A 26179-nucleotide genomic window follows, 5' to 3' on the forward strand; every position below is an offset into this window, starting at 1 on the left:
TCAGACTTAGAAGGCAATGGTTATAACCTTCACCTCAAAATCGGAAAAAAAAAAACCCAAAACCACACTGCTTTTGTAATATGGGGCCTCTCACCTTCCTTGGCTGGATGGATCCTATTAACTTTCATCCAGTGTTCTCTGCCCATGAGCCTCCAACATGGTTAAAGATTATCTGTCATACCCAAGCGCAAGTGGGAAGACCAACTTTCCCCCTGAGACTGAGACTATAATGAATTCTACTAAATTCTACTAAACCTCAGACCCAGTTTGGGGAATGCAGGGATTACTATGTACTGAGCCAAATACTTTATTTGGGGATTCTGCCTGAAGTAAGACTAAAGAGCAAAGTCTCCTATTCTTTAGAAAGGTAAGGGGCAAGCCAGGCGCGGTGGCTCATGCCTGTAATCCTAGCACTCTGGGAGGCCGAGGTGGGAGGATCACTTGAGGTCAGGAGTTCGACACCAGCCTAAGCAAGGAGACTCTACTAAAAATAGAAAAAATTAGCTGGGCAACTAAAAATAGAAACAGAAAAAAATTAGCAGGGCATGGTGGCATGTGCCTGTAATCTCAGTGACTCAGGAGGCTGAGGCAGGAGGATGGCTTGAGCCCAGGAGTTTGAGGTTTGAGGTTACTGTGAAGTAGGGTGATGCCATGGCACTCTAGCCCAAGCAAAAGAGCAAGACTCTGTCTCGCAAAAAAAAAAAAAGAAAAAAGAAATGTAAGGGGCAGAGTAAAACTGAGGGAGCATAAAGGACACTTAGGCGTGGGAAGAGTCAGGGGCAGAAGACAGAATAGAAGAGGCTGGAAACATGAGGTAGAAGACAAAGGAAGGGCAGAGGCAACAGGCCAAGTGCTAGAGCAGTTTCTTGTATCCTACCTTGGAAAAATGTAGGAGAGTGTGTGTGTGTTGCAAGTGGAGGATTCGGGTACAGTATCCTAGGATAAAATCGCCCAGAGGACTCATATGTTTTGTTCCATAGTCTTAGACTGTTGCCTGTGGGAGGGAAGGTAGAAGGAAGGACTCCCAGCTTCTGGTGGCTGCTTAGTTAAGAAAAGAAGACAAGGTGAACGGAGATGGAGACAGGCTGGCTTGCTCTGACACATTTAGATCATACTCCAAGTGTTCATCCCCCTAGCCTGGACCAGTATGCTGGCACACAGAGCTCTGCAAATGTCCGCAGGCGGCTGGGTTAGGAAATTCCTGTGGCTAGTTTTGGTTTTAGCCATTTTCAAAAGCACACAGGATACATACAGAGCATGGTTAAAAGGTACTAGTGCCATCAATCAGTGACAGGCTCACCGGATGCCCCCGTCAGTTTGAAAGTTTAAAAACTGGAGTATTTGTGCACAGAAGAGCCTATACCAAAAGGCCCATTTTATCACATGAAAGATCATAAGGTTCTCTGTTTCAGGTATCTTTATTACAAAGGAGTTACACACTTGAGCCTTGAAATCCAAATTTTTAAAATGTGTTCTATTTCCATGCTAATTTTGATGCAATATGAGTTCATGATACCGTATGTGAGTTCCTTAGGTTGAGAGGTTGCTCAAGAACAGAGTTTGAAAATGTTTCTTAGGACAAATTTTATAAAAGAGACATGGTTTAGAGAGTATAGTTTTGGAAATGGCCTGTTACTTTGGGAGTCATTTAATATAAGAAAATAACAAAATCATAGGAGTATGAATAAAATTAATGTGAACTGTTCTGTAAATAGTCCATCTGAAGAATTTCTGAAGCTTTGTTTTATCAACATTTGATTTTCAGGCATAAGTATGAATTTCTGCACAACAGAACAACTCCAGATATAAGAATAACAGTTCCGCCAAAGAAGATTGGCATTCTGTTAGACTATGAAAATTCAAAGTTGTCATTTTTCAATGTGGACATTTCTCAGCATCTATACACATTCAAATGTCAGCTTCACCAATTGGTACATCCCTGTTTTTCTTTGGAAAAGCCCGGGTGTCTAAAGATACATAATGGCATTTCAATGCCAAAGCATGTCACTTTCTGACCATTCTGATGTCCAGTTTCCTGTCTCTCTTGTATACCTACCCCTCTCAGCTGGCAGAACTTGGCATTCAAGCACCACGTGCCCAGCACAGTTTATGGCTCATGTCATTACCTGGCAGACTAGAGTGCTGGCTCTCATTTCACCTGACCTGGATTCTAGCCCTGTGCACTGCTACCTGTGTGACGCTAGGGTAGCCATTACCAGGCCCAGCTACAAAATGAGGGCTCAGACTAAACTCAAAACTCGATTTCAAGTTGGCAAATTGTATTTGTCTACTTGTGTATATGTAAAGTCTCCTGAGTCTGCAAGGCCTGCAGAGCTTGGGGAAGGGGAGGGAAGTCTTACTGGCTCCAGCAGCCAGTACACTCACATTTCACGAGTCAGAACAGACTTGAGCAGGTAAGAGGCAGCCCAGAGAAGCAGGGACGCCATGTCCCCTTCCCAATGCCTCCTCCCCTCCTGTCTGCCTGACAGTGATCAGCGCTGTGGTGACATGCCCCCACTGCGCACTCTTTCCGCTCCTTCATAGTGCTCACGCTGCTCTCCAGGTTTGAAATTCCCTCTGTAATGCCTACTTCCATGAAAGCAGGGATAGTACCTGTTTTGTTCACCCCTTGATCCCCAAGGGCTAACATATAACAGCTGACACCAAGTATTTGTTGAATAAATTTGTTGAGAATCTTCTTCATCCAGCCACTGCTGTGTGGCCTCTCACTGCTCTCCATGTGAAGGATGCAGGGCTCTGTCAAAACTGTAGCAAAGGACCTATGGCCTGAAGAGGAAAAACCCAGAGGGGAGGCAGCATGAAGGAACAGAAGGGCGTCTGTGGCTTGACGGCAAGATGGGGAAACATGGGACACTACTACTACAAGCAGCACACACATAAATGTGGTGCTTCTGTTGTGTGTGTTGAGGAGGGGGGAACAGATGGAGATAAAATAGAAAAAACATTAGTTACAGCTGATTCTATAAACTGTCCTGCAATGTAAAAAGAACCAGATTTGAAATGAGAAGACCTGTTTAATTGCTACTTTGTAGCTACTTTGCCTTATGACCCTGGAAAAGTCACTTTATCTTCCAGAGCTGCTGTTTCCCTTTAAACAAAAGAAAAATACTTGTCGCACAGGTCTGGGAGACTTACTGACACACTCAGACCACCTAACAATATATGGTATAGTGCAAGTGCACAACAATTTTTTAAAAACAATCAGCCCCCTAAAGGGCACAGTTGAGTGCTGATGGGAAGAGTGGTGTTTAGCCAGCAGCCCTAAGGCATCCTGCCTCACTGCCCCCTGCCATTCTGTGACCTCGATGCCCAACTCCATCGGCTGCACTCCTGGTTCTCCACTTCCAATTTCCAGCTACCATGTAAGCTCTGCACAAGCAGCATTTTCAAAGCTTGTGAGTCAACACAGAGCTCATTTGTGAACCAATTATCAGAGACAATTCTGTATCATGCCGCATGGATGCCTCTCTAAACCCAGAGATGCCCTCATCTCATCACTTAACGTTTTGTGTTAGCTGGAAAAGTCTTTCGCTTTAAAACTTTCCTGTTTTCCGGTACATGTACAATCTAACACACTGAACACTTCTCACCTCCTCCTGAACTCTGCCCACTGATACAAACAGCAGCTCAGGTTCCTGAATTAACAAGTCATGCTGACAATAGCTCATTACACGACCCGCCCACCCCACCCCCACACACACCTGCTCTGCCAAGCTGGGTCACTTGCCCTGAAATAAGGTACAGCAGATGTAAACACAAAACGGTTCAAGTTATGAACGATTATATGTATGTGTATACTCAAAAATGTTCTCAGCTACTGAAATAGAACCTGCCAAGTAGGAAATAGGATTCACACAGAAGGCAAGTTTGAATTCAGGGTTCTAACAGGCTTTATGGAGTACTTCACATGTTAATATTAATGTGGATAAATGGATAAAAACTGGACCCTTGTAAGGTTTTGGTAAGATTTTTATTTGACCAAGAAAGAAGTGTCTAGAATTGTCTTTGACATTTAAAATCCACTTACACAAGGCAGATGACCAAGCATTGCAATTATTCAGCATAAAGAACCTTTGTGGAAACATCTTTCTCATTTATTTAGAAGAAAAAATAAGTCTAGAACAGAACCAAATGGAACTTTTGTTTTTTTGTGAAATATTCAAATTCCTTAAAATACCATGAATAATCTGCTGAAACTAAATTTCAATAAAGGGCAGGGTTTACCTCAAGGCCATGTTCACCTGCAACCTGCTGATAAATCTGTTAAAAAACAAAACAGAAAAGATTTTTTAAAACTTAGATCATTGTAGGCGCAATCCCCAATACTGGGCAGTTAAAATATATCAAAATCTGTTCTTTCCTCAGCTTTACCTGCATCACTTGATAACCCTTGAGCAAGTCATTAACATAAGCTTTGGCCTCCCCACCTTAACAAAGGGGAAAGAAATAAAACCACCACAGAATCTTGATTTAAACTAACATGTGCTTAGTAATGCAGAACACAGTAGTTAGAATTGAAGGCACTCTATCAGAAGAATTGGAAAGTTGGTTAAATAAAATTACACTGGTTTCTGATAAAATTGTCCTTTATTTAGAAAAGTTTAATAATCAACTTCCTGCTGGTTCAAATAATACACAATCACATGTATATATCTAATAAAAGATTTCTGAAGCATGTACTTGGTCATCAGTATAAAGCAGAGCAAATGCATGGGCAGGGGGGCCTTTTTCTTAATACTTCCAATTCTTCAAAAGGTGTTAAAATCACAATCTTGGCTGAGTGTGGTGGCTCATGCTTGTAATCCTCGTACTTTGGGAGGCCAGGGACAGGAGGATTGCTTGAGGTCAGGAGTTTAAGACCAGCCTGAGCAACATAGCAATCCACAGGGCTCTATAAAAAAACAGAAAAATTAGCTGGTCATGGTGGTGTGTGCCTGTAGTCCCAGCTACATGGGAGGCTAAGGCAGGAGGATCACTTGAGCCCAGGAGTTTGAGGTTGCTGTGAGCTATGATCATACTACAGCCCTCAATCTCATGCAGCAAAGCAAGACACTGTCTCAAAAAAAACCCAAAAACAAACAACACACAACTTTATATAACTCATACACTGGAAGATGCCCACAGCACAACTGACTGTGATTTGGCATTCTGTAAATGAGACTATATTGGTCTCTATGCAAAAAGGTTCAGTTATTAGAAAACTTTTTGGATTCTACAAAGCCTGCACTACATAAAGAGTCCTCTCTCCTCAACTTACCAAAACAACTTCTCTAATTTCTAGTCACCTTCCTCTCAATTAGTAAAGATTCTCACGTGTTCACTATGTCTTTCTCTACCTTTCTTATCTATAAACTCATTATTCCTATTTTCAATGGAAATAGAAAGTATATAATTACTGTCGGTAGATAAGTAGGTCTTGAATTTATTTTGCAAACAAGACCTGTTCTATCTACCTTTTCATTTAGGAGGCTAAAGGCAGAGTCGGCTTGACTTCAAGGACTCTGTTTTCTTAGTCTCCAGGAGAATATGACCAAGTCCAACTTTAAAACATGGTCTTTCAATATAACAAGATGTTAAAAGAAAGATCATTTCTAATTTCAAGCTTTAAGAGATTTGAATTCTTTACATACATTTGCTTCATTATAACCAATGGTTAATTAATCTAAATGCAAGATAAGAGTCTGCTATTGGAAAATAAGACCCCAGGTCAGCATCTCTGCCACTAAGAAGTGTCCTGGAAATAGTGTGACTGTGACCTTGGCACAACAACTGCCCCTAAATTTTTGAGTTGCTGGTTCTTTTCAAGTATATCATGTCTGACTGCTTCACTGATTGTTTTCTGCTATTGCCAACCCCAGAAAAAAAGCCCAACTCACTGATTGTTTTTTCTTCACTTTCCCAGACTGTAATGGAAGCAGTTTTTCTGTTCTATTTTCACTTACTCAAATCAGTGGAATTAAACTATCATTTATTTGAACTGCACAAATTAAACAGCTTACAGCTGATCCAAACAAAATGTAATCACTCAGATACAGCTAATAAAGGTGTTTTTGTAGTCTCAACTTGGATTCTAATCTTGCTGTCTCTCCCATTCTTTCCTAAGCCTAAATGTGGGTCTCTTCCTTGAAACGAGTTTAAAAGACACCGTTAACTTCAAACAGGTTGGACTGGAGACAGGAATATAATCCATTCTCTGGGAAAGTACTCAACTAACAAAATTCAGGTTTCCCAGCTGTGCATTTTAACAAAGGAGGAACACAACTTTTAGAGGCAGACTTACTGGGTATAAACATTGCTTGTTGGTAAACCTATTATTCTGCCCCCTCATACTTCCTTTTGAACATCCATCTAATGAAGGGGAGAGGGGCAGAGAGAAGAAAAAACAAGAAGCACTATCTAAAAATAAGGACAGTACTCTGGAGACAGGTGTAGAATATTTGGTACTGTCTTTTGTACCATTTACAATTTATAAGCCAGCCACAATTCCTGGGTACCTGAAATGGACCTCCCCTTCCTTGTCCACCTTATGCCTATATAGCTTTTCAAAAAATCACCTCTTGGAAGCACTGCCTAATTCTTCTCTCTCCCAAGCCGAGTTAAGTGCCACACACTCACCTCTTTTAGCATACATAAGTAGATATACTGTGACCACTGACCTGTGCCTGCTCCACCTCACTGCAAGCAAACCAAAGGTAGGCACTGTGCCTTCATAATCTCTGAATGATCAGAACATGGAAACAAGTGCTTTGTATTTTCAGGGAGCTCATATACCTGAAAAGAGACATCAAATTACCTTTTAAATCAAAGGAAAAGCCCCTTCACTAGAAAGCAAAGCAGCTTTCAAATTTTTGTTTGCTTGGTGGACAGAGGGGAAGGTTAGAAATATGAACCAAAAACATCAACCTTTCTTCTGTCCCAGTACACCTGAGGGATCTGACACTGTTAGCAACAGTGCTCTGTGGTGACTTCTAATCTGGGAAGAGTGAGAGGGAGTGTAGAAGAATCTGGGAGGTGGGATAGATGGATGTGGTTTAGAATATTCCTTCCATCGCTGCAAGAGACCTTTGACACTCACATTTCATATTTATTGTAGCTTTCACCAATCTTAGAAGAGCGCAAAGATCTATAACGTGTATTTTAAACGTTCTGAGTTATAAATTTGGTTCATGTACGCTGGTGAGTGGAAGCTGCATCCTTGGCCACTGAGTAAGCTTAACTGTCAATCTTATATTTATAGCACAACATCTATGTTGCCGTCTGCTAGTTTTAGAATCTAAAACTTTATGGAGAAAATTATATGCTATAAAGGTAATGACAAACTTAGGGGCTTATACAGATCACAAGTGATTCCTTCTCAAATGTCAAGTGTCTTTAAAAATCATTTTATGGGAGAGACTCCCTCACATGTAATAGAAAGCAACAATTAAAGTAGCTCAGTACCTAACAAAAGTCCCTCTCCCCCAAATAACTTTGGCCAAATTTATATATACACTATCTATAAGGTAAAAAGAAGATGGAGGCACCCCCTATTACTAAAATCTCATCCTTTTCTAAAAAGGTGATGGATGGCTAGAATTTTCTTTTTTTTTTTTTTTTTTTTTTTTTTTTTTAATTTTAAGGCAATCCATCCCCTGCATAGAATTTTCAGCTAATGGGATCTCATGTTCCATTATTTTAAATACAAATATATGTTCCCAGTCTTTCAAAGGACCTCAAGCCAATTTCCCAAATAACGACATATCTACTTGTCTACCAAGGATTTCCACATAAAATTAAGGTATTTTAAACACTATTTACCTCTTTATGTAACAAGTATAACTCAGTAGTGGACATTTTTCTATGCAATAACTTACCCACTGAAAAGTCATGAGTCTGGAAGAGAGAAAAAGGAGATGGAAGCTGGACGCTATAACACACTGAGATTTCTGGTAGGGGAAGGTGATTTAATTGGCCCAGGGAGTGAGTAAAACAGACTGCTTTGTGGCTTGTGCATGTTCAAATTCAACGGAACTAGTCGAGTCTTCTCTTCTTAGCCCTTGATTCTCTAGTTGTCCCAAACCACTGTCAGAAGCCGTATAAAAAAGCAATAGGGCCAGATACAGTGGCTTATGCCTGTAATGCCAGCACTTTGAGAGGCCAAGGTGGAAAGATCACTTGAGCCCAGGAGTTTGAGGTTATTGTGACCTATGATTGTACCACTACACTGCATCGTGGACAACAGAGTGAGACCTTACCTCTTAAGAAAAAGAAATGCAACTGGATGAAAACAAGACAAACTGGACATCTGTTTGTGTTCCCTGTGCCTGGAATTATACAGCTCCTGGAAATACAAGATTGTGCTTGTTATTGCATTTCTAAAGTGATACTTCTGCTCATGTCATGATCCCTTGCAATAGCAATCATTTTTGTCTATATAATCTAAAATTTCTTTAAAACATTTGCACAGAACAATTGTTCTCAAAATGTGGAGCCTGTGGGGGCCTCTGAGAGCCTTTCAGGATATAGTGAGGACAATACTATCTTCATAATATTATTAAGACATTATTTGCCCTTCTCCCTCTCATACCATGAGTGAACAATGGAGTTTAACCAGAGGACATTCATCACTATGACAACTAATGGAGTGTATGCTTGTGTATTCATGTGTTTAAAAATATTTCTCAGTTTTTAATTTCTAGTACCATAAATATTTTTATAAATAACCTACATAAATAAAAGCTCTTTGGAGACCTCAATTTTCTTTTTAATGAGACAGCGTCTCAGTCTGTCAACCAGGCTGGAGTGCAGTGGCACAATCATAGCTTACTGCAGCCTTGAACTCCTGGGGACAATCTTCTTGCCTCAGCCTCCTGAGCAGCTAGGATTACAGGTGCACACCACCACACCTGGCTAATTTTTCTTATTTTTTGTAGAGATGAGGTCTCAATATGTTGCCCAGCCCAGTCTCAAACTCCTGGCCTCAAGCAATCCTCCTGCCTCAGCCTCCCAAAATGTTGATATTACAGGCATGAGCCACTGCTTCCAGCCTCTCAATAATTTTAAAGGGAGTCTTGAGACCAAAACGTTTGAAAATTGTTTATATATTCATGGCTCCCCTACAATATCTAGTTGATCAGTCTTAAGATTTCCCCCATGTGATGCCAACAGTTTTTCAATATTTGCTAATGTACCAGTTGTTTTCTGTACCTCTTAGGGTCGCTTACGTTCTTCACAGGCTTGCTCTTTTCCGACAACACATGTCCATTTCATGACATGAGCAAGATGATAGCAGTAATGCACAGTGCATTTAAAAAGCACAAACACCAAATGTATTATTACTTAAGACAGCTAAGGTTTGACTGCAGTGCACTCTACAGCATCTCACCTGGACTTGTGGGCAACTTACAAGTTCTCTATAGGCGGTTTTTGATTCAGATAGTTTTGGATAAACTTGGAGTTTGAATAACTTTGGAGTTATTACAGCATATAAGCATAGTGAGAGCTCAGGTAAGTAATCAGACCTAAGTCTTCTAGGGTGAGCACGTATCTTGTTTAATGAACCCCAAGCCATTCTGTGTAAAGGTATGTATCAGGTAATGAAAGTTCCATCTTCACCATATGTGATGCCCAATGGGAAATGACAGAAGCGACATGACAGACTCATCTGCAGTTATGGAGCATGGAAAATGTAGATGACTGACAGTTCTAAGTCCTGACACACACTGACTTTGCCTTTGATGGATTCATACTGTATCTAAACGTCTGTCACCATCCACTTCACTCCTCCTCACCTCCTGCCCCCAAAAGACAAATTGTTTCACAATCCAAAGAGATACTATGGGATAGAAGAAAGAATTCCAGGCTGGAAACGAAGAAACAGCGCTTTTAGTCCCCACTCTGTCACTAAATTAGCTGTGTGACTCTCAGCCTCTCTTTCACTATCCTTCAGTTTAAGCTGAAACTAAGCGGATGACCAAGATGGCTTTGTTCCACCTCTGACACCAAATGATTTTGCTGGCAGGTTCAGGAAGCTTAAAAACGACCAACTCCGTGTGTGTTTTAAAATTAATGCAACAAGGGCTGCTGCCTCAAGCAGGAATCACCGCTTCAGAATGTCTGGATTTGCACAGGCCTAAGCGCTTATGCGACACAGGACAGCATCACCTATGTGAAAATTGCAATTCCTTTTCTTAAAACTTTCCTCCGTGTGCGTATTTGTCCCTTCCACATTAATACCCACTGAAGCTCCGGAGGCTACCAAACTCGCTTTTCAAACGAGGTCGCGAAAGCTAAGCACAGTGAACCAGGAATAAGGCCCATGTCGCCGACCCCGCGATAGATACACCAACCTGTCGCTTTTACCCCCGTTCCCTGCCGCATCTCTGAAACCCGACACGCCAGCCTGCCTACTAGGACGCTGCAGTCACCCGCGGCGCAGGGTGGTCAGAGACAAGCCTTACTCTACCCGACACAAGGGAGCCAACCTTTGAGGTCCGATCTTCTCCGCAAGGACTCAGTCCTTCCGGCGGAAAACAGCCCTTCCGGTTTCCTGGGCGTGGGGGGGAAGTCCCGCCTCTACGCGACGGCCGGACGTAATGAGGCGCGCCAAGGCGCAGCGCGCAGGCTCGGAACAGTGCACAGGTTGATGCCACTTCCGAGGGGTTGACTCAGTGCCTGCTAGGACGGGAGTAGGCAGGCAGGAGGGCTCGCTTGAGTTTAAGAGTTCAAGACCAGCCTGAGTAAGAGCAAGACCCCGTTTCTACAAAAAAATAGAATAATTAGCAGGGCATGGTGGTGTGCACCTATAGTCCCAGCTACTCAGGAGTCTGAGGCAGGAGGATCGCTTGAGCCCAGGAGTTTCAGGTTGCACTGAGCCGTGATGATGCCACTGCACCCTAGCTGGAGCAACAGAACAAGACTCTGTTTCAAAAAAATAAAAGAGTTCACAGGTTAAATTATGGTCTATTCATACAGTAGAATACTAGGCATTCATTAAAAATGGTGTAAATATGTATTTTGGGCATTAATAACTGGGTAAGAGAAGTATGTTTAAAAATGCATGTTACAAAACTGAGTTCTAAAAGTATAAATTATATATACATGACTGAGGAGGGAAGGGAATCCAATTATAACAATGGTTAGATCTGAGAGATAATATCCTAAGTTCTTTATTTTTATTTCTATAGAAATCTCTGTCTTCTTAACTCTTTTACAATTAGCATATTTTTAATAACCAGGACATATATAATTTATTTTTGAAGCAATATAGTGACTATTCTTGTACACAAAATTTTGCATACATCTTGACTTTCTTAGAATTAGTACTGAGCTTTAAATTATTTGGTCAAAAGAATAAGTTTTTTGAAAGTTTACATAGATATTTCCAAATTTCCTCTTCAGAAGAGGTGCAAATTCACCAGCAGTGTTTGACGGTGCCACTTCCCCAGACCCTCACTGGAACTTTTTCATTTTTCTTCTAATTTGACAGGTCATCACTTTTGTTTGCTTCCTAGGAGGGATGTTTCATGTTATTGACACTCAAGGAGTTACTCCTTTCAAACTGGCTTTTTATGGTTTCCAAAGTTTTGTTTGTTTTTAGCCTTCTACTGTAAACATTTCTTGTCTGGCTGATTTTTTCATGAGTAGTTATCAAAAGAATTGCTTTAATATTTGGAGCCCTTCTCTACCCAGTCCATAAAAGTATAACAATTAAAACAACAAATTCCTGAACTCAGTTCATTAGATTTCAAAATGATTTTTCCTCTGGTTGAGGCAGTGTAGGGTGGGGATTTAGAGTTTGAGATTTATAGTCAGACTGCCTGGGCTCAAATCCTAGTTCTACAACAATTTACTGATTGTAACCTTAGTCTAGTGAATGAACTAGACTCAGTTCCCTCAACTACAATATAATGATGTCTAACTGAAACTATCCATGTAACCATGTGACACAATACTAGCACCTAGCAAGCTCTCAGATTGTATTTATTACTACTATTCTAAGAAGAGAAACTGATGAATAGATACAATGCTATGAATTGAATTGTGCTCCCTCTCCCCAATTCAATGTTGAATTCCCACCCCCCAGTGTGATGGTATTTGAAGATGGAAACTTTGGGAGGTAATTAGGTTTAGATGAGGTCATAAGGTGGGGTCCTTACAATACTTTTAGTGCCTTTGAAATAGGAGACACCAGAGAGCTAGCTTCTCTCTCTTTCTCCCTGCCCTGTGAGGACATGGCAAGAAGGCAGCCTTCAGCAAGCCTGGAAGAGGACCCTCCCCAGGAACCAAATCTACCAACGCCTTGATCTCGAACTTTCCAGCCTCCAGAACTGTGAGAATAAATGTTTGTTGTTTAAGCCAACCAGTATATGGGATTGTGTTACAGCAGTATGAGATAAGATGTACAATCTTTTTATTATCATTCAGCATGTGGCCTAAGAGTCTTAAGTGAGAAGTAAAAGGGGAGTAATGATGACAGGCCATGAGAGATGGGTTAGGAATGTAGGCGAAAGTAAGGAGTACACGGTGATCAATTGATGCTTTTCCTGCATCTATCCATGTTTAACCTCTAGGGTGTTTCTCTGGCAGCTGTTCTCCCAAGCAACAAAGACTTGACATGCCTGATTTTGTTGCTAATTTTGTGGAAGATTATGGAATGAGGTTGCTATATGAGGCTAAGTCATCCTGACTGTAAAATCCAGGACCTGGACTATAAGTTCTGCAGCTTTCCTTCCTTTTTTTTTTTTATTCTTTTTTTGTTTTTTGCCTCAGTGAAGAATCAACATTAGTGAGAATGCAGCTTTTCTTTCTTATCTTCCCAAGAAGGCTTACTGTTTTCTTTTCTTTTTTTGAGACAGAGTCTTACTCTGTTGCCCCGGTGTCAGCCTAGCTCACAGCAACCTCAAGCTCCTGGGCTCAAGCGATCCTTCTGTCTCACCCTCCCGAGTAGCTGGGACTACAGGCATGCACCACCATCCCCAACTAATTTTTTCTGTTTATTTTTAGTTGGTCAATTAATTTCTTTCTATTTTTTGTAGAGACGGGGTCTCGCTCTTGCTCAGGCTGGTTTTGAACTCATGATTTTGAACGATCCTCCTACCTCAGCCTCCCAGAGTGTGAGGATTACAGGTATGAGCCACCGCGCCCGGCCTGGCTTACTGTTTTCTAGAGTTTTCTTTTTGTGTAAAAATACTCCTTTGTTACTAAATCAGCGTTAAGGTATTGTAAAAGGAATTAAAATTTTCCTATCCACAATGCCATTAAATTAATACCAACTACTTTAAGGTTCAGGTATTTATTTTACATGTGATCAATTTTATACACTTGTTTGTTCATTCAGTAGGATTTCAAAAGCTTATTTCAATATTGCTATTCATTTATAATACTCCATAGAACCCCATTATCTCTGACAGGGGAGTTATGCTGCATGATATATGTGTGGTCAGTGAATACTAGGCTGACCACTCGAATCAGTGCCCAACAGAGGAGGTAGTTCAGGGGTGGGGAACCTGTGAAGTGTAGCCTTTTGACTGAATCCAAATTTTCCAGAACAAATCCTTTTATTTTTATTAATACATTTTTGCTTATCTTTTATATTTTTATTTTACTTTTAAAATGGATGTATTTAAAATAAGTTTTGCCAGATTGACTGGCACAATTAGAACATTAGTAAGCCATAAGGGCTAAATTGACAGCTGCTACACTCATGATTTAGTTCTAACTTCCCCCACCTGAGTGGCCCCACTACTGTATGAGGCTGGTTGGTGAGAGTTTATGGGGGTCGAGTATGTCAGTCTGTTATCAACTTTTGGCAATGATGCACTCACTGTGTTTCTGTTTGAAGTGGAATATGTGAATAGTTGCACAGCTCAACAGTATTTTTTAATTCTGTCTGCTTAACAGCCCATCATGTCAAAAAAGACCAAGAGAACGCTGAAGGAAGAAAACAGATTTTTTAAATTGAGGATTGGCAATTGCAATATTATCTTGTTTATCCTAAAGATAAGATGATTTGCTTACTTTGTAATACTGTAATATCAACCTTAAAGAAATTTAGTGCTCATCAGCATTATATAATAATAGTCATAAGGACCACAGGTATTTTAAATTAGAGGGAGAGGCATGAAAGGTTGTACTGCAGAAATTAAAAGATGAAAACCAAAAAAGCAAAAGACAATTGTTTCAAGCAGCAATAAGACCTGGAAATAATGTCATTGAAGCAACTTATAAAGTAGCTTATATGCTCAGGAAAAAAAGGGAAACCATTCAGTGATGTAGAAATTCTGAAAGAATGTATTGTTAAAGTTGTGGGATGCTTAGACTCCAATAACATTTCGAAGTACAAACAGCTGCCTCTTTCAAGGTAAACCCTAACTGATTGACAGTATGAATTAACCTTGAACTTAACAACTTCATACAATATTTCAAAAGGAAACTATATATTACATTATTCAATTGCTTTGGATGATTCAACTGATACTACTGACTTAGTGCAGGTTTTATGTTTCATTTGGGTCATAACAGAAGATTTTCTTTGCTGTGAAGAGTTACTTGCTTTGGGCATTCTTGTGAACAGAACATGGGGAATAGATATCTTAAACAACTTTCAAGACAAATATCATGAAGTTGGACTGAATTTGGTAAATTTAGTGACATATATACAGAAGGTGTGCCTTCCATGACAGGAAAACATGAAGGGTTTATTGCACAGATAAAAAAATATTAACAGATTCAGATTCTCTCATTTGTTTTCATTTTTTCCTGCATCAGCAAAATCTCTGTGCTAAAGCTACTATTTTAAGTGACACTCTGCAAAAACTATACATGGCATTATCAGTTTTTTAACATGCTGAAGTTGAAGGATGAGTTATTCAGTGTGGATTTCCCATATCATTCTAAAGTGTTTAGGCTATTGCAGGAACAGGTGTTAGCCAAAGTTTTATTTCTGCAAAAACACATACTTAAATTTTCTGAAGAACAGAATCAGCAATGTAAATTATTGAAAGAAGATTTCTATAGGAATGCAGTATTTCTGTATGATACCATGTCAAATCAAAACAACTTGAATATTTATTTGCAAGGTAAAACTAAGTCTATATATGATATGTGGCCAAAAATCCAAGCATTTTGAGAAAAGCTATGTATTTTTCAAAACACTTCTTCAAAAGGAAATTTTGGATGAATATTTTCCCTAGTTAGCAAAGGTCATTGATGAGTAGGATGATATCTGTATATTATTTGAAGAATACACAGCTGTTACAGATCTATTAATTGGAGAATACAACTAAAGGTTCACTGACTTTGAGAATCATGACACCACACTCAAATTAGCATTTCAGCCTCATCTAGTCAATATCACCAAGGCACCTAAAGAACTACAGATGGAATTGACTGAGCTCTCAGTAGGTGACATTTTAAAGTCATTGTTTGATGCTAAGAAAGATACAATGGAAAAGTGCAGTAGAATACCCATGTCTTCAGCAACATACCTGAAAAATTCTTTCTTGCTTTTCAACCACCTACTGCTGTGAATCTACATTCTCCTACTAAATCCAAATCAAGACATCCTTAAGGTCACAAATGACTGATACCCATCTAGGAGATCAACTGAAACTGCGGACCTCCGTGCTGCAATATTCAAATGCTATCTGATAAAAAGCAGACACAAATGAAGTCATTAAAAGGTTAGTTAACTTTAAAATTAACAAATAGTTTTCATTTTTTGAAATTACTAAGTACGTACTCATTATATTTTTACAAAATATATACATTTTTTATTATATCTAATTGAAGTTTCTTGAATGGAGCCTTATTTGATGACAGTTAAATTAATGTGGCCTTCCAACATGAAAAGATTCCCCACCCTGGAGGTATTTAACAGTTTCTCTGCTGAAGTGTGAAGTCCAGCTTTCAGCATTTTGAGGTCGAGAAGCTCAAAGTTTACAATATTTAGAGGGGATTTTATTTTGAGAAATTGATTTGAGCTAACCAATTTGGCAAGAGAAGCATGAAAATTCTAGACTATAAATGAATTAACTTATAAATATAACCAGAAGAGAGAAGAGATTTGGAATATTCAAACATTTTAAGTAAGTCATTTTCCTCTGGAAGGAAAATCTACCTGGAACTTTGGGTAACTAGATGACTGCTGACTTACAACACAGGGAGGAAGTTAGATAATTTTTAATTTCAATCATGAACAACCTCAACATACAAATTAACCTACTGTGGAGACTGTTGATCAGAGTCCTCTCTGGAGGTACCCTCTTCCCCTGGAGATTTGGCCCTTGAAAGAAGAGAATTACACTGAGTGAGGTCCACGTACCCAAAGCTTCCCCTTAGGGAACCCCACATTCTTCACAGAGTGGGGCACTGGAACTCATGTAGAAAGCCACAGACTTCTTGGCTTAGATTTCAGTAGATAAAGTTCAGGGTTTCTAGAGCAACTGTAAATTGATGGAGGGTATCCCAGAAAGGAGGGATCCTCAGAGATGGGATCTCCAAAATCTACACAAGAAATCCCTTCAAATCCTTGAACACCCCCTTACTGCAGATCCACTGGGTGAGACTCCAAGGAGCTCAGTAGAAAGCAATAGCTGAAGGGCAGGGAAAAAAGAGCAGGTATTTCAGCTGCTGCCTACTCCAAAGGAGACAGAATTTGTAGTTTAATTTCCACACATTTAAAAGGGTTTGGTAAATGCCTTGGGCTAGCCACTGAAATTCCCTAAGAGTCATACCTTAGAAGACTACATCCAAGGACTAAGGAATTCACCGTAATAATAAAGGTGAAATTTAAACACAATCATCATAAAAAAGAGTTAAATCACGACTCCAGACTAGGGGTGGTGGCTCATGCCTATAATCCTAGCACTCTGGGAAGCCAAGGTGGGAGCATCACTTGAGCTCAGGAGTTCAAGACCAGCCTGAGCAAGATAAAGACCCTGTCTCCACTAAAAATAGAAAAATGAGCCAGGCATGATGGCAGATGCCTGTAGTCCCAGTTGGGAGGCCAAAGTAGGAGTCTGAGGTTGCTGTGAGCTAGGCTGATGCCACGGCACTCTAGCCTGGGTGACAGAGCAAGACTCATCTCATAAATAAATAAATATATAAACAAATAAATATTATTTAGGGATATATGGACAGGGATGAAAAATATGAAAAGCACAGTAAAACAATGGTTATATCTGGCAAAGAAGATGGAAAATCTGTACAAAAAAAATCAGTAAAGTCGTAGATGAACATTATCAACCATCTTGATCTATTGATATTTATAGAACACTACAGCCTAATCTGGAAAATAAAGATTTTCAAGCGTACATGATATGTTCGCCAGCGTAGACCATATGTTACTCGGTAAGGCAAGCCTCAGTAAACCGAAAGAGATTAAAGCCATACACTGTGTGTTCTCTGACCACGGTCTGGTGGGGATGAGGTGTCTGAGCACCCGGAGGCCAGGGAGGGAGAAGAGCCAGTGCAGAGAGCAGACACAGGCAGGGCAGGGGTGGGGCTGAACACCAGGAGGAGGGAAGAGAGGACGTCCTGGACCCCAGCCTCACAGACTCTGGCTTCTCAGCTGCCCCCAGAGCCGCTGGGAGGAGGGTGAGCTGCTATCAGACTGGCCTGGACAGTGGTGACGAAAGGGCCCCAGGGCTTCCCTATTGGCCCTTTTATCTGCCTGAGGGATAGGTAGCTTTTCCTCCTTGCTTTGGACACAGAAGACTATCTAGCAAAGAGTGTGGCGTGGCCGCTGCAAGGTGAGCTGCCAGGTGGGGGGCTCAGATTCAGGTGGGATCATTGTGCCGAGAGAATGGGTAACCAAAGGCTGTGTAAGGGAAGGAAGAGCGCAAGCAGGGTGTGCTGGGACTGCTTACTCTACACCGGCAGGAGCCCTGACTCTTACTTTGGCTGAAGGTGGCCAGCTAGGAGCAGTGAGCCCAAAGCCTCACTTTCCACAGAGGCACCCTTTGTCCAAGGGCTAGACTGGCGGATGAGGGCATGAGTTGGAAGTTCAGGCCAGACCATAGCCATAGCCAAGGGCTGCCACACTGGCCCCACAGGCCTGTGCTTGGGGACAGGACCCCACCAGTTGAGGTCCTGCATGGCCTGTCACCCCCACACCCAGTTGCAAGGCTACCTTCACCACTTTGTCCTCCTGAGGAGCCCCAGTGGCGTGGGCAGCGTTGTCAGGCTAGATGCCCCAAGCTTGGGACGCTCTGTCCTCTGGGCTTTTGCAGCTCCAGGGCCTGACTCTTCTTTGCTTACAAAGAAAATGATGGCTTTTGGCTCAATGAAAGCCAAGGAGAAGGCTGTTTCTCCAGGTCAGGGGGGCATGCAGGAGTCAGCACTTCCTGGTGGTGGGGCCTGGGGAGAGGGCCTCCCGTGCTGGCAGCATGAGAGAGGCAGTACTGCACAGTGGCTAGGGACATGGGTACTCGAGCCAGACCACCCAGGCTTGAATCCTGGCTCTGCCACTTACGAGCTTGTAACCTTGGCAACTTCTCCAAGCCTTAGTTTCTCCATCTGTGAAATGGGAATGATAATAGTATCTGCTTCATGACGTTATTGGTTGGGGGGCTTTAGCACAGTTTCTGGCAATAGTCATTATGGATGGAGCACCACGCGTGGACGTAGACCTCCTATCTGAAGGGGCATCTCTTCATTCAGACCCTGACTAACAGTGCAGAGGCCCAGCTGACGGCGGGCAAGGTGCCCCCTACCTCTGCCGGCACTGGGGAACTTCCAGAGGGAGAGTCGGGAGTGGTGCCCTGCTCCCTGGCACCTTTCCAGCTGGGTGATTCCCTGAGAGCTCTGGGGCAGGGGTCACAGGGAGGCCGCCAGCTTCTGAGGGCCCATTGTTCTTCTCCTCTGAGCTGAGGAAGATGTATTCTCCCTACCCCCCCTCCCAGCACCCAAATCTGCAAGCTCAGGAGCAGCCCTTAAATAAACAAACCTTGTTCCTCTGCCTTACCCAGCCCACAGAGAGCTCCCAGAGCCTCGCATTGGCCCTGTGATTCCCAACCACCCCCCAGGTTATTGTCCCTAGCTCACAGATGAGGAAGTTGAGGCCTAGAGAGAGGAAGTGGCTTATTTGATGTTCCATATAGAGAGGTGGCACAGATGGGGCTAAGTCTCCCAGTCCCGGGTCCAGCATCCTAGTGCAGACTCACGGGCACACCAAATGCACAACCAAGCGCCAACGTACAAACAGCCCTGCAGGCAGAGTGCAGAGCCTGAGGGAGACAGGAGAGAGGCAGAGTGGCCTCCATCCTCACTTCCTCAGTGGCCAGGTGGTGACGGCTGGGTTTGTTTTTTTCCCCTAGATGAGCTTCATGTCCCAGGTAACTGGAGAAGACCTCAGCTCATCTTGTCTTCTCCCCAGGCAGGGTGACTGCCGCCTCAGCAGGGGACAGAACAGTCTGCCCTCTTGCACAGCTGTAACCCCTGCTTGGTGGGTATGGGAGGTAGAGGACCCAAGGGAAGCAGGACCCAAGGTGCCCTCCTTACCTGGTGGGTGGTAGGAGGGCATGAACGAAAACTAAAGGACATTCACATGACTGGGTCCTCCCTGCGGCCTTCTGAGATGTTGGGAGATGGAAATGGGCAGGCCTGAATCAGGGCAACTACCTGTCCGGGTTCCCCCAGGTTCCTGGATGAGAGGTTTTCAGTTTTAGAACAATGGAAAGTCACAGGCAGACTGGGATGAGTTGGTCACCTGAGTCTTCCACAGCTCCCAGTCTGAGAAAATGACTCACTGAGCAATAAGCAGAGGCTACTATGGACTGGGGCCAGGAGGGAAGGGAAGGGTCAGGGATGGCAGAGACACAATGAGCCACAAAACGGCTGGCATTCTGCACTGTGGGTTTTGGGCAGCCCTCCTCCTCACTGGTATACGGGTCCTTCCTACCCAAGTCACATCTTTTAAAGTCACCCCCTCTCCCTTCCAACAAAGATCCCAGAGACCTGGGGAGAGGGATCACTTCCTGTTCCCAGTTCCTCCACCAGCCTCAGAGAGCCGGGTGCCCACAGGCCCTGCCTTTAGTCCCCTTCCCAGGCAATGGGGGCCATCCTCCCAAGTCTCAAAAGCCTCTGTTCCCAGTAAAGATAGGAGAAGCCTGAATTAAATGGATTTCTCATTTTCTTATAAAGGAAAAGAGGTAAGACAGGTGACTGATGTTTAGTCCAAAGGGAACGGGACACAGTCGAGCAGTCATATGTGAGCTGTGCTATACTCTAGTGATGTATAACCTCTGTGAACCTCAGTTTCCTTATCCTGAAAATGGGCATACTGTACCCATCTTGCGATTGTAGTAAGGATCAAATGAGCAGCTGCTCAAAAAATATTTGCTGCTGAGGTTGTTGGACAGGCCTTTCTCCACCTAGACTTGAGAGGAGATGCCTGTCCTGGGTTCAGATCTCACCCAGGTTTCTTCAGGTTTTTTGCTCAACCCAGGTATCAGCTGATTGATACTCATTCCTGGCATGGCCTCTAGCAGGATTGGGAAGATGGGAGATGGCTGAGGAAGGGGATCTGAGCAGGGAGAGGGAAAGAGAATGAAGGGCTGGAATTTGAGATGAGAAGACAAAGTTGGATGGGGAGGAAGTACCCATTGCTGGAAACTGAGTGGTGTTCAGGGCTGTCTCAGGGCAGGATGTATCTGGGCTGTCCAGGTCTCTGGAGTCGCTTTTAAGCACAGGAGGCAAGTGTGTGGCAGTAAAGCCATTCCACCGTGGGCTCAGCCCCAAGCCAGGTCTCCCTGACCCCTCGGTTGACCATCTGACCCCTCGGTTGACCATCTGACCCTGGGAGCAGTAGAAAGATCCCAGGCGGCCTGTGCAAATGCACAGCGGTTTGGTCACTTTCTCCTCCCAGGCCCTGACTAGGGCAGGCAGCACCGTTAAGTTCGTCCTCTCTGAGGCTTTCCTGGGTCAGAACTTTGAGGTTGTGGAGTTGGGGGGTCGCTGAACCGAGCCGGGAGATCTCTTCCTGTTCAGGCTGATGTCTCCCAAAGGACGTGGGTTTGGGGCCCACGTGGGCGTATACTGCGGCCACGGAGAAGTGATCCACTTTGAGGGTGGGTGCCTCCAGCCGAAACACAGGCCCGAGTCTTCAAAGAGAGGCTGCCCAGACAAGCCACTCGCCACCAGTGGGCTGCACACTGGATGAAGACTGCAGTCCGGGGCTGGGGGTGCAGGTCTCTGAAGATAGGGGCTTTGGGGCGCTCAGGGTTAAGAAATGAGGGTGCAGGATCCCGGGGTATAGGACATAAGCCTGGCTCTGATCCGCACCCATCTGGCGAGCCCCGCAGGCAAGAATCCAGGTGGCCAGGGGCTGCACCTACGTTGCCGGGCTCCTGGGGAGGCAGACAAGGCGGCGTTGACCGTGTGGTGCTGGAGCACCCCGTGCGCAAAGCCATGGACGTGGACCTACCTACCACCCTGTCGCCCCACGCAGTGACTGTGTGCACTTTGCACTGCGCCTGCTCGGCCAGCCCCTGGCCTGGACTCCCTGCAAATAGAGGAGAGCTCCAGCAGCTCGGTGAGCTCGGTAGCCCAGCTACCCATGCAGGACCCCACCCACCTCTGGAGCCGACTAACCAACACACCTAACCCACATGCTCCTGCAAAATCCAGGCCCTCCCCTCCCCACACAGGCCACGTTCCTCCAGACTCAAGATGGGCTGTACTCTGGCAGGCCCGAAGCCACCAGAAGCAAGTAGACCTGCCACTGGTTGAGTTCCACCCCTCTGAAAACCTTTTGACCCCAAGACCCGAAGGCCTCAGGCTACCTACTATACAGCCTGCCAAACTCTAAACCTGGGTGCTGCCCTCTTCTCGGCCTGGTCAAGCCGGGTTCTCATTCCCGCAATGGAACCTTCCTGCTGAGCCGAGCTCCGCCTTTTTAGGCCCCGCCCATTCCTGCCCTGGCCCACTAACTCTAGCCATGCGGGCTTTGGGATCCCAGTCTGCAGATTGACACTGAGGCCTTAGGGCCTCTGCCTAATGCCCCAAACTCGGGCCCAATTAGATCCCACCTCTTTCCCCAGCCTGGTTCACTACTTTTCCATCCTTCCCTGGGCCTTGGGGTACCCCAGGCTGTGGGAGCTGAACTAGAGGTCTCTATGACCCAGGAGTTCTGATGGTCACAGCAGCCCGTTTGCCTTCCTTGCGAGGTGTTGGGGGACGCGGACATGACCCTGCACTAGGCATAGACGTGGTGGGTTCAGAAAGATTCATCACACTGTTTTCCAAAGTTTAATTAGATGTTCACGGCCCTCTCTATTCTGTTCTCCATCTCTCTAAGCCTCTAAGGCAGAGGTGCCCAACCTTTTTGGCACCCGGCACAGGTTTCATGGAAGACAATTTTTCCATGGATGGGTCGGGGGATGGTTTTTCAGGATGATTCAAGTGCAATCACGTTTATTGTGCAGTCAAACCTCTCTGCTAATGACAATCTGTATTTGCAGCTGTTCCCCAGCGCCAGCATCACCGCCTCAGCTCCACCTCAGATCATCAGGCATTGGATTCTCATAAGGAGCCGCAACCCAGATCCCTCCCATGTGCAGTTTTCAGTAGGGTCCGCGCTCCTATGAGAATCTAGCGCCCCTGCAGATATGACGGGAGGCTGAGCTCAGGCGGTGATGCCAGCGACTGGGAGCCGCAGTAAATACAGACCACGGTTCCCTTGCCTGCTGCTCACCTCCTGCTGTGCAGCCGGTTCTGAACAGGCCACGGACCAGTGTCGGTCGGCAGCCTGGAGGTTGGGGACCACAGGTCTGAGGGCTTCTCGGCGATCCTGGACCCCCTTTCCTTAAATGCCACCACCTCCAGGAAGCCTCTCGGCTTCCCACTGGAAAAGTAGATTTTATAAGAAAGGTGGTCAGGAAAGGGAGCGTCCTTAGATCTCTGAGGTCTTCGGGCGCGGGGACCCCTTCCCGCCCCAGGCCCCCAGCCTGCGGACACGGCCCCTCTGCGCAGGGGCCAGCGGCGCCCCTGGAGGTCGTTGCGCGGAGGCCGGGTGGTGGAGGGCGGGCAGGTGTGCTGCACCCCGCGGAAGGCTGTGCCGTCACCAGTGCGGCAGGGTCCTTCCTAAGGGCGGGAGCCGTCCCTGAGCAGGGGGATTCCCGAGGGCGGGGCCAGCCCTGCCGCGCCGCCCCGCCGCCCCCCGCGGACACGCCCCGCGGCCGGCGCCTTTAAGAGCCTCAGCGCGGCCCTGATTGATAAATCCGCGCTCGGCCTCGCCCCGCGCCGCGGAGCCACCAAGCCCCGGTCCACCGCCCGCGCCCCGGCCCACCGCCCGCGCCCCGGGTCCACCGCCCGCGCCCCGGCCCACCGCCCGCGCCCCGGCCCACCGCCCGCGCCCCGGCCCACCGCCCGCGCCCGGGTCCACCGCCCGCGCCCCGGTCCACCGCCCGCGCCCCGGCCCACCGCCCGCGCCCCAGGTCCACGGCCCCCGCCCCGGTCCACCGCCCGCGCCCCGGCCCACCGCCCCCATGTCGGCCGCGCCCGCCTACGGCGAAGACAAGGGCGGCTCTGCCGGCCCCGGGGAGCCCGAGTACGGCCACGACCCCGCGAGCGGCGGCATCTTCTCCTCCGACTACAAGCGGTGAGGCCCGGGCGGCGCGGGCACCATGGACAGCGCCCGGCCGCGCCGCCCCGCGGGGGGGGGGAGGGGCGGGCCAGCCGCAGCCCTCGGGCCTAGGGGTTTCCCGGGTTCGCGGCGCCCGATCGCCGGGTCCCAGGCTTTGTTCGCGCCGAGCGGGTCGGCTCCCGCACGGCGGGGGAGGGGCCTGAGCCGGCGGACTCGACCTCCAGCCTGGAGCCTCCCCAGGAGGGCGGGCCCTGCACGGGACGCAGAACCCCCCAGGCCTGGCCCCGCTGCACATGCACTTCCCTCCCTCCGTTCTGGCCCCCACCTCCCTTCCGGCCCTCCCCACGTTGCCCTGTAATTCAACCGAACCTTAACTCGCCCCCACCTTTGACCCATTCCTGTTTGTTCCTTCTCGTAAATTCTGCAACATGCATTTGTTAGAGGCCGACTGTGTCAAGTCACGTGGTAGTGACAGACTACACCTGTGAGCTGGAGACCGTCCTTGTCCTCCTGGGGGACGCACAGGTGAAGCAGCAGCCAGCGACAGTTCCGTGTAGGAGGGGCAGTGGGAGGTGGGCCAGGGAGAGGGGAGTGAGGGGTGTTCCAGCCAGAGGAAAGGGCTTGTAGGAAGCTTGAGAGCCAGGCCACAGGTTTTGCAGTGGAGCCAGAATCACGGCACAGGCCACCGAGTACCAGAAATGGGTGTGGGGAGGGCTACTGACGGGTTCTAAACAGGTGACACCATCAGATTTGTATTTTCAAAGGATCACGAGCTGGCTTGTGGGGAAGAGATTGGAGGTGAGCGGGACTGAATAGAGACAAGCGAGGGGGGTGTTGAAGTTAACAGGCAGGGGCCGTGAGGGTGGCTAGATTAGAGGAGGGGCGGAGGGCTTGGGGGCTACTGAAGAGGTGGAAGCCACAGATATGATGGGTAATAGGATGGGGGAGGGTTGGGGCCAGAGGGAGGGGCTGGGAGAGAGAAGGATGATAATCAGGTTATTAGTTCCTGCAGCCGGATGGATATTGGTGCTGTTCAGCGTGGTTAGAAATAAAAGTATCACTAGCAAAGTTGTGGAAAATAATGTTGAACCCAGCCTTGGACATGCTGAGATTGTAAACTCTGAGGGGCATTCAAGTCTAGTGGTAGCTGGATATTAAGATTTGGATTCCAGAAGAGATCAGGGAATTGTTAGTATATATTTTATATATGTTAGTTAAAGCTACAGGAGGAAGTGAAGATAACCCAAGGAGAGGGCATTAAATGAGTTCCAACAGGCGCAGGTCAGAAACCTGAGGACACAACATTAGGGGTGAGCAGAGAGCAGGGGGAGAGCGTTTCAATGTACCTGAGAAGAAGTGAACCAAAAGGCAGGAAGAAAATAAAATGTGATTTCAAGAAGGAAATAGCAGCCCGGTGATGGCTCACACCTGTAATCTTAACACTCTGGGAGGTCAAGGTGGGAGGATTGCTTGAGGTCAGGACTTTCCCAGCATGAGAATGAGGGAGACCCTGTCTCTACTAAAAATAGAAAGAAATTAGCTGGACAACTAAAAATATATAGAAAAAATTAGCCGGGCATGGTGACGCATGCCTGTAGTCCTAGCTACTTGGGAAGGTGAGGCAGAAGGATTGCTTGAGCCCAGGAGTTTTAGGTTGCCATGAGCTAGGCTGACACCACGGCAGTCTAGCCCGGGCAACAGAGTGAGACTCTGTCTTAAAAAAAAAAAGAAGAAGAAGAAGGAAATAGCATTAAGGCCCATTAAAGTCAAATCAAACAAGGAAAGAAGTTCATGACCATTGTTGGCAAAGTGGAGTGGGTTAGCTCCTTCTGACTCCACTCTCCACCCCCTGCCCTGGGATACCAGTTCTGGCAAAGCAAGGAGAATAGGCACTAATTATTTTCCCCCCAACATTCTATTATGGATTATTTTAAACACATAGAAAAATTGAATGAATACTACTAATACGAGGAATACATGTGTATCATCCACGTAGATCCAACCATCATGGACATCATGCTCTATTTGCTTTATCTAACTGTCCAGATGTATTTTTGGCTGAATCATGTAAATTGCAGAGATCATGACCCTTCAGCCCTGAATTCTAAATCAGCATCCAAAGCCAGACTGAAGTGAATGAAATAACAAATGGGGGTAAATAGGTAAAACACAACGAATGGGAATTTTGCTTTCAAGAAGTTTGACTGGAAAAGGGGAGAGAGAGAGAATTGCCAGAGGAGAACATGGGTTCAAGGAGTTTTATTTCATTGCTGTTATCTGTGTTTGTTATTAGGATGGGAGAGCCTGGAGCATGTTTCACTGCTCATGGGAAGGAGCCAGGAGTGGGGGAGAGGCTGAAGGGAACACAGGAGGTAGAGGCCCCTGAGTCAGAGGGTGAGAGAGGAGGGAGGGCTGGGTGGGAGGACTGGCTGGGGTGCAAAGGGGACCAGCTCGGGCCCAGAAGGAGGAGGCAGGAGAGGCGAGTGTAGATGCAGGGGGATCTGAGTCTGGGGCAAGGAGCTACAGGGGATTTCATTTAAAGCCTTTCCTCTGTGAGAAGCAGCAGTGAAGCTGTGGGAGCAAGGGCAAGGC

General features: G+C 45.7%; 2 protein-coding genes, 1 long non-coding RNA gene and 1 other non-coding gene across 6 annotated transcripts in view; 2 read left to right on the forward strand and 2 right to left on the reverse strand.

The window, feature by feature from the left end:
- The window catches only part of FSD2 (fibronectin type III and SPRY domain containing 2), a 38628-nt gene extending 31827 nt beyond the window's left edge, over window positions 1–6801 (forward strand). Inside the window, exon 13 of the mRNA XM_012763225.3 lies at window positions 1766–6801. Coding sequence (XP_012618679.2) covers window positions 1766–2015 — 250 coding nt within the window. The 3' untranslated portion in view covers window positions 2016–6801. The remainder of the gene's footprint in view (window positions 1–1765) is intronic.
- On the reverse strand, window positions 4172–10569 carry LOC105870572 (uncharacterized). Of its 2 annotated transcripts, none has more exons than XR_001153686.2 (4): window positions 10485–10569; window positions 8256–8341; window positions 6678–6792; window positions 4172–4281 (listed from the first exon to the last, which is right to left on the reverse strand). It is a non-coding gene; the product is annotated as an uncharacterized LOC105870572 (long non-coding RNA). The 2 variants fall into 2 exon arrangements; XR_012920067.1 differs by lacking the exon at window positions 4172–4281 and adding an exon at window positions 4590–4912.
- Window positions 5415–5541, reverse strand: LOC142872223 (small Cajal body-specific RNA 15). The gene has a single exon (XR_012920438.1).
- A 12920-nt stretch (window positions 10570–23489) lies between the features above and the next one.
- The window catches only part of AP3B2 (adaptor related protein complex 3 subunit beta 2), a 41700-nt gene continuing 39010 nt past the window's right edge, over window positions 23490–26179 (forward strand). The window contains exon 1 of one of the 2 annotated variants that reach the window (XM_012763227.2): window positions 23490–23602. In XM_012763227.2, the coding sequence (XP_012618681.2) occupies window positions 23490–23602 (113 nt within the window). Of the gene's footprint in view, window positions 23603–23875; window positions 24113–26179 lie in introns of those variants that run through there. The other variant, XM_012763228.3, reaches the window with a different exon arrangement.

Source organism: Microcebus murinus, chromosome 7 (assembly GCF_040939455.1).
Source record: "Microcebus murinus isolate Inina chromosome 7, M.murinus_Inina_mat1.0, whole genome shotgun sequence".
In the NCBI taxonomy this organism is placed as follows: Eukaryota; Metazoa; Chordata; class Mammalia; order Primates; family Cheirogaleidae; genus Microcebus; species Microcebus murinus.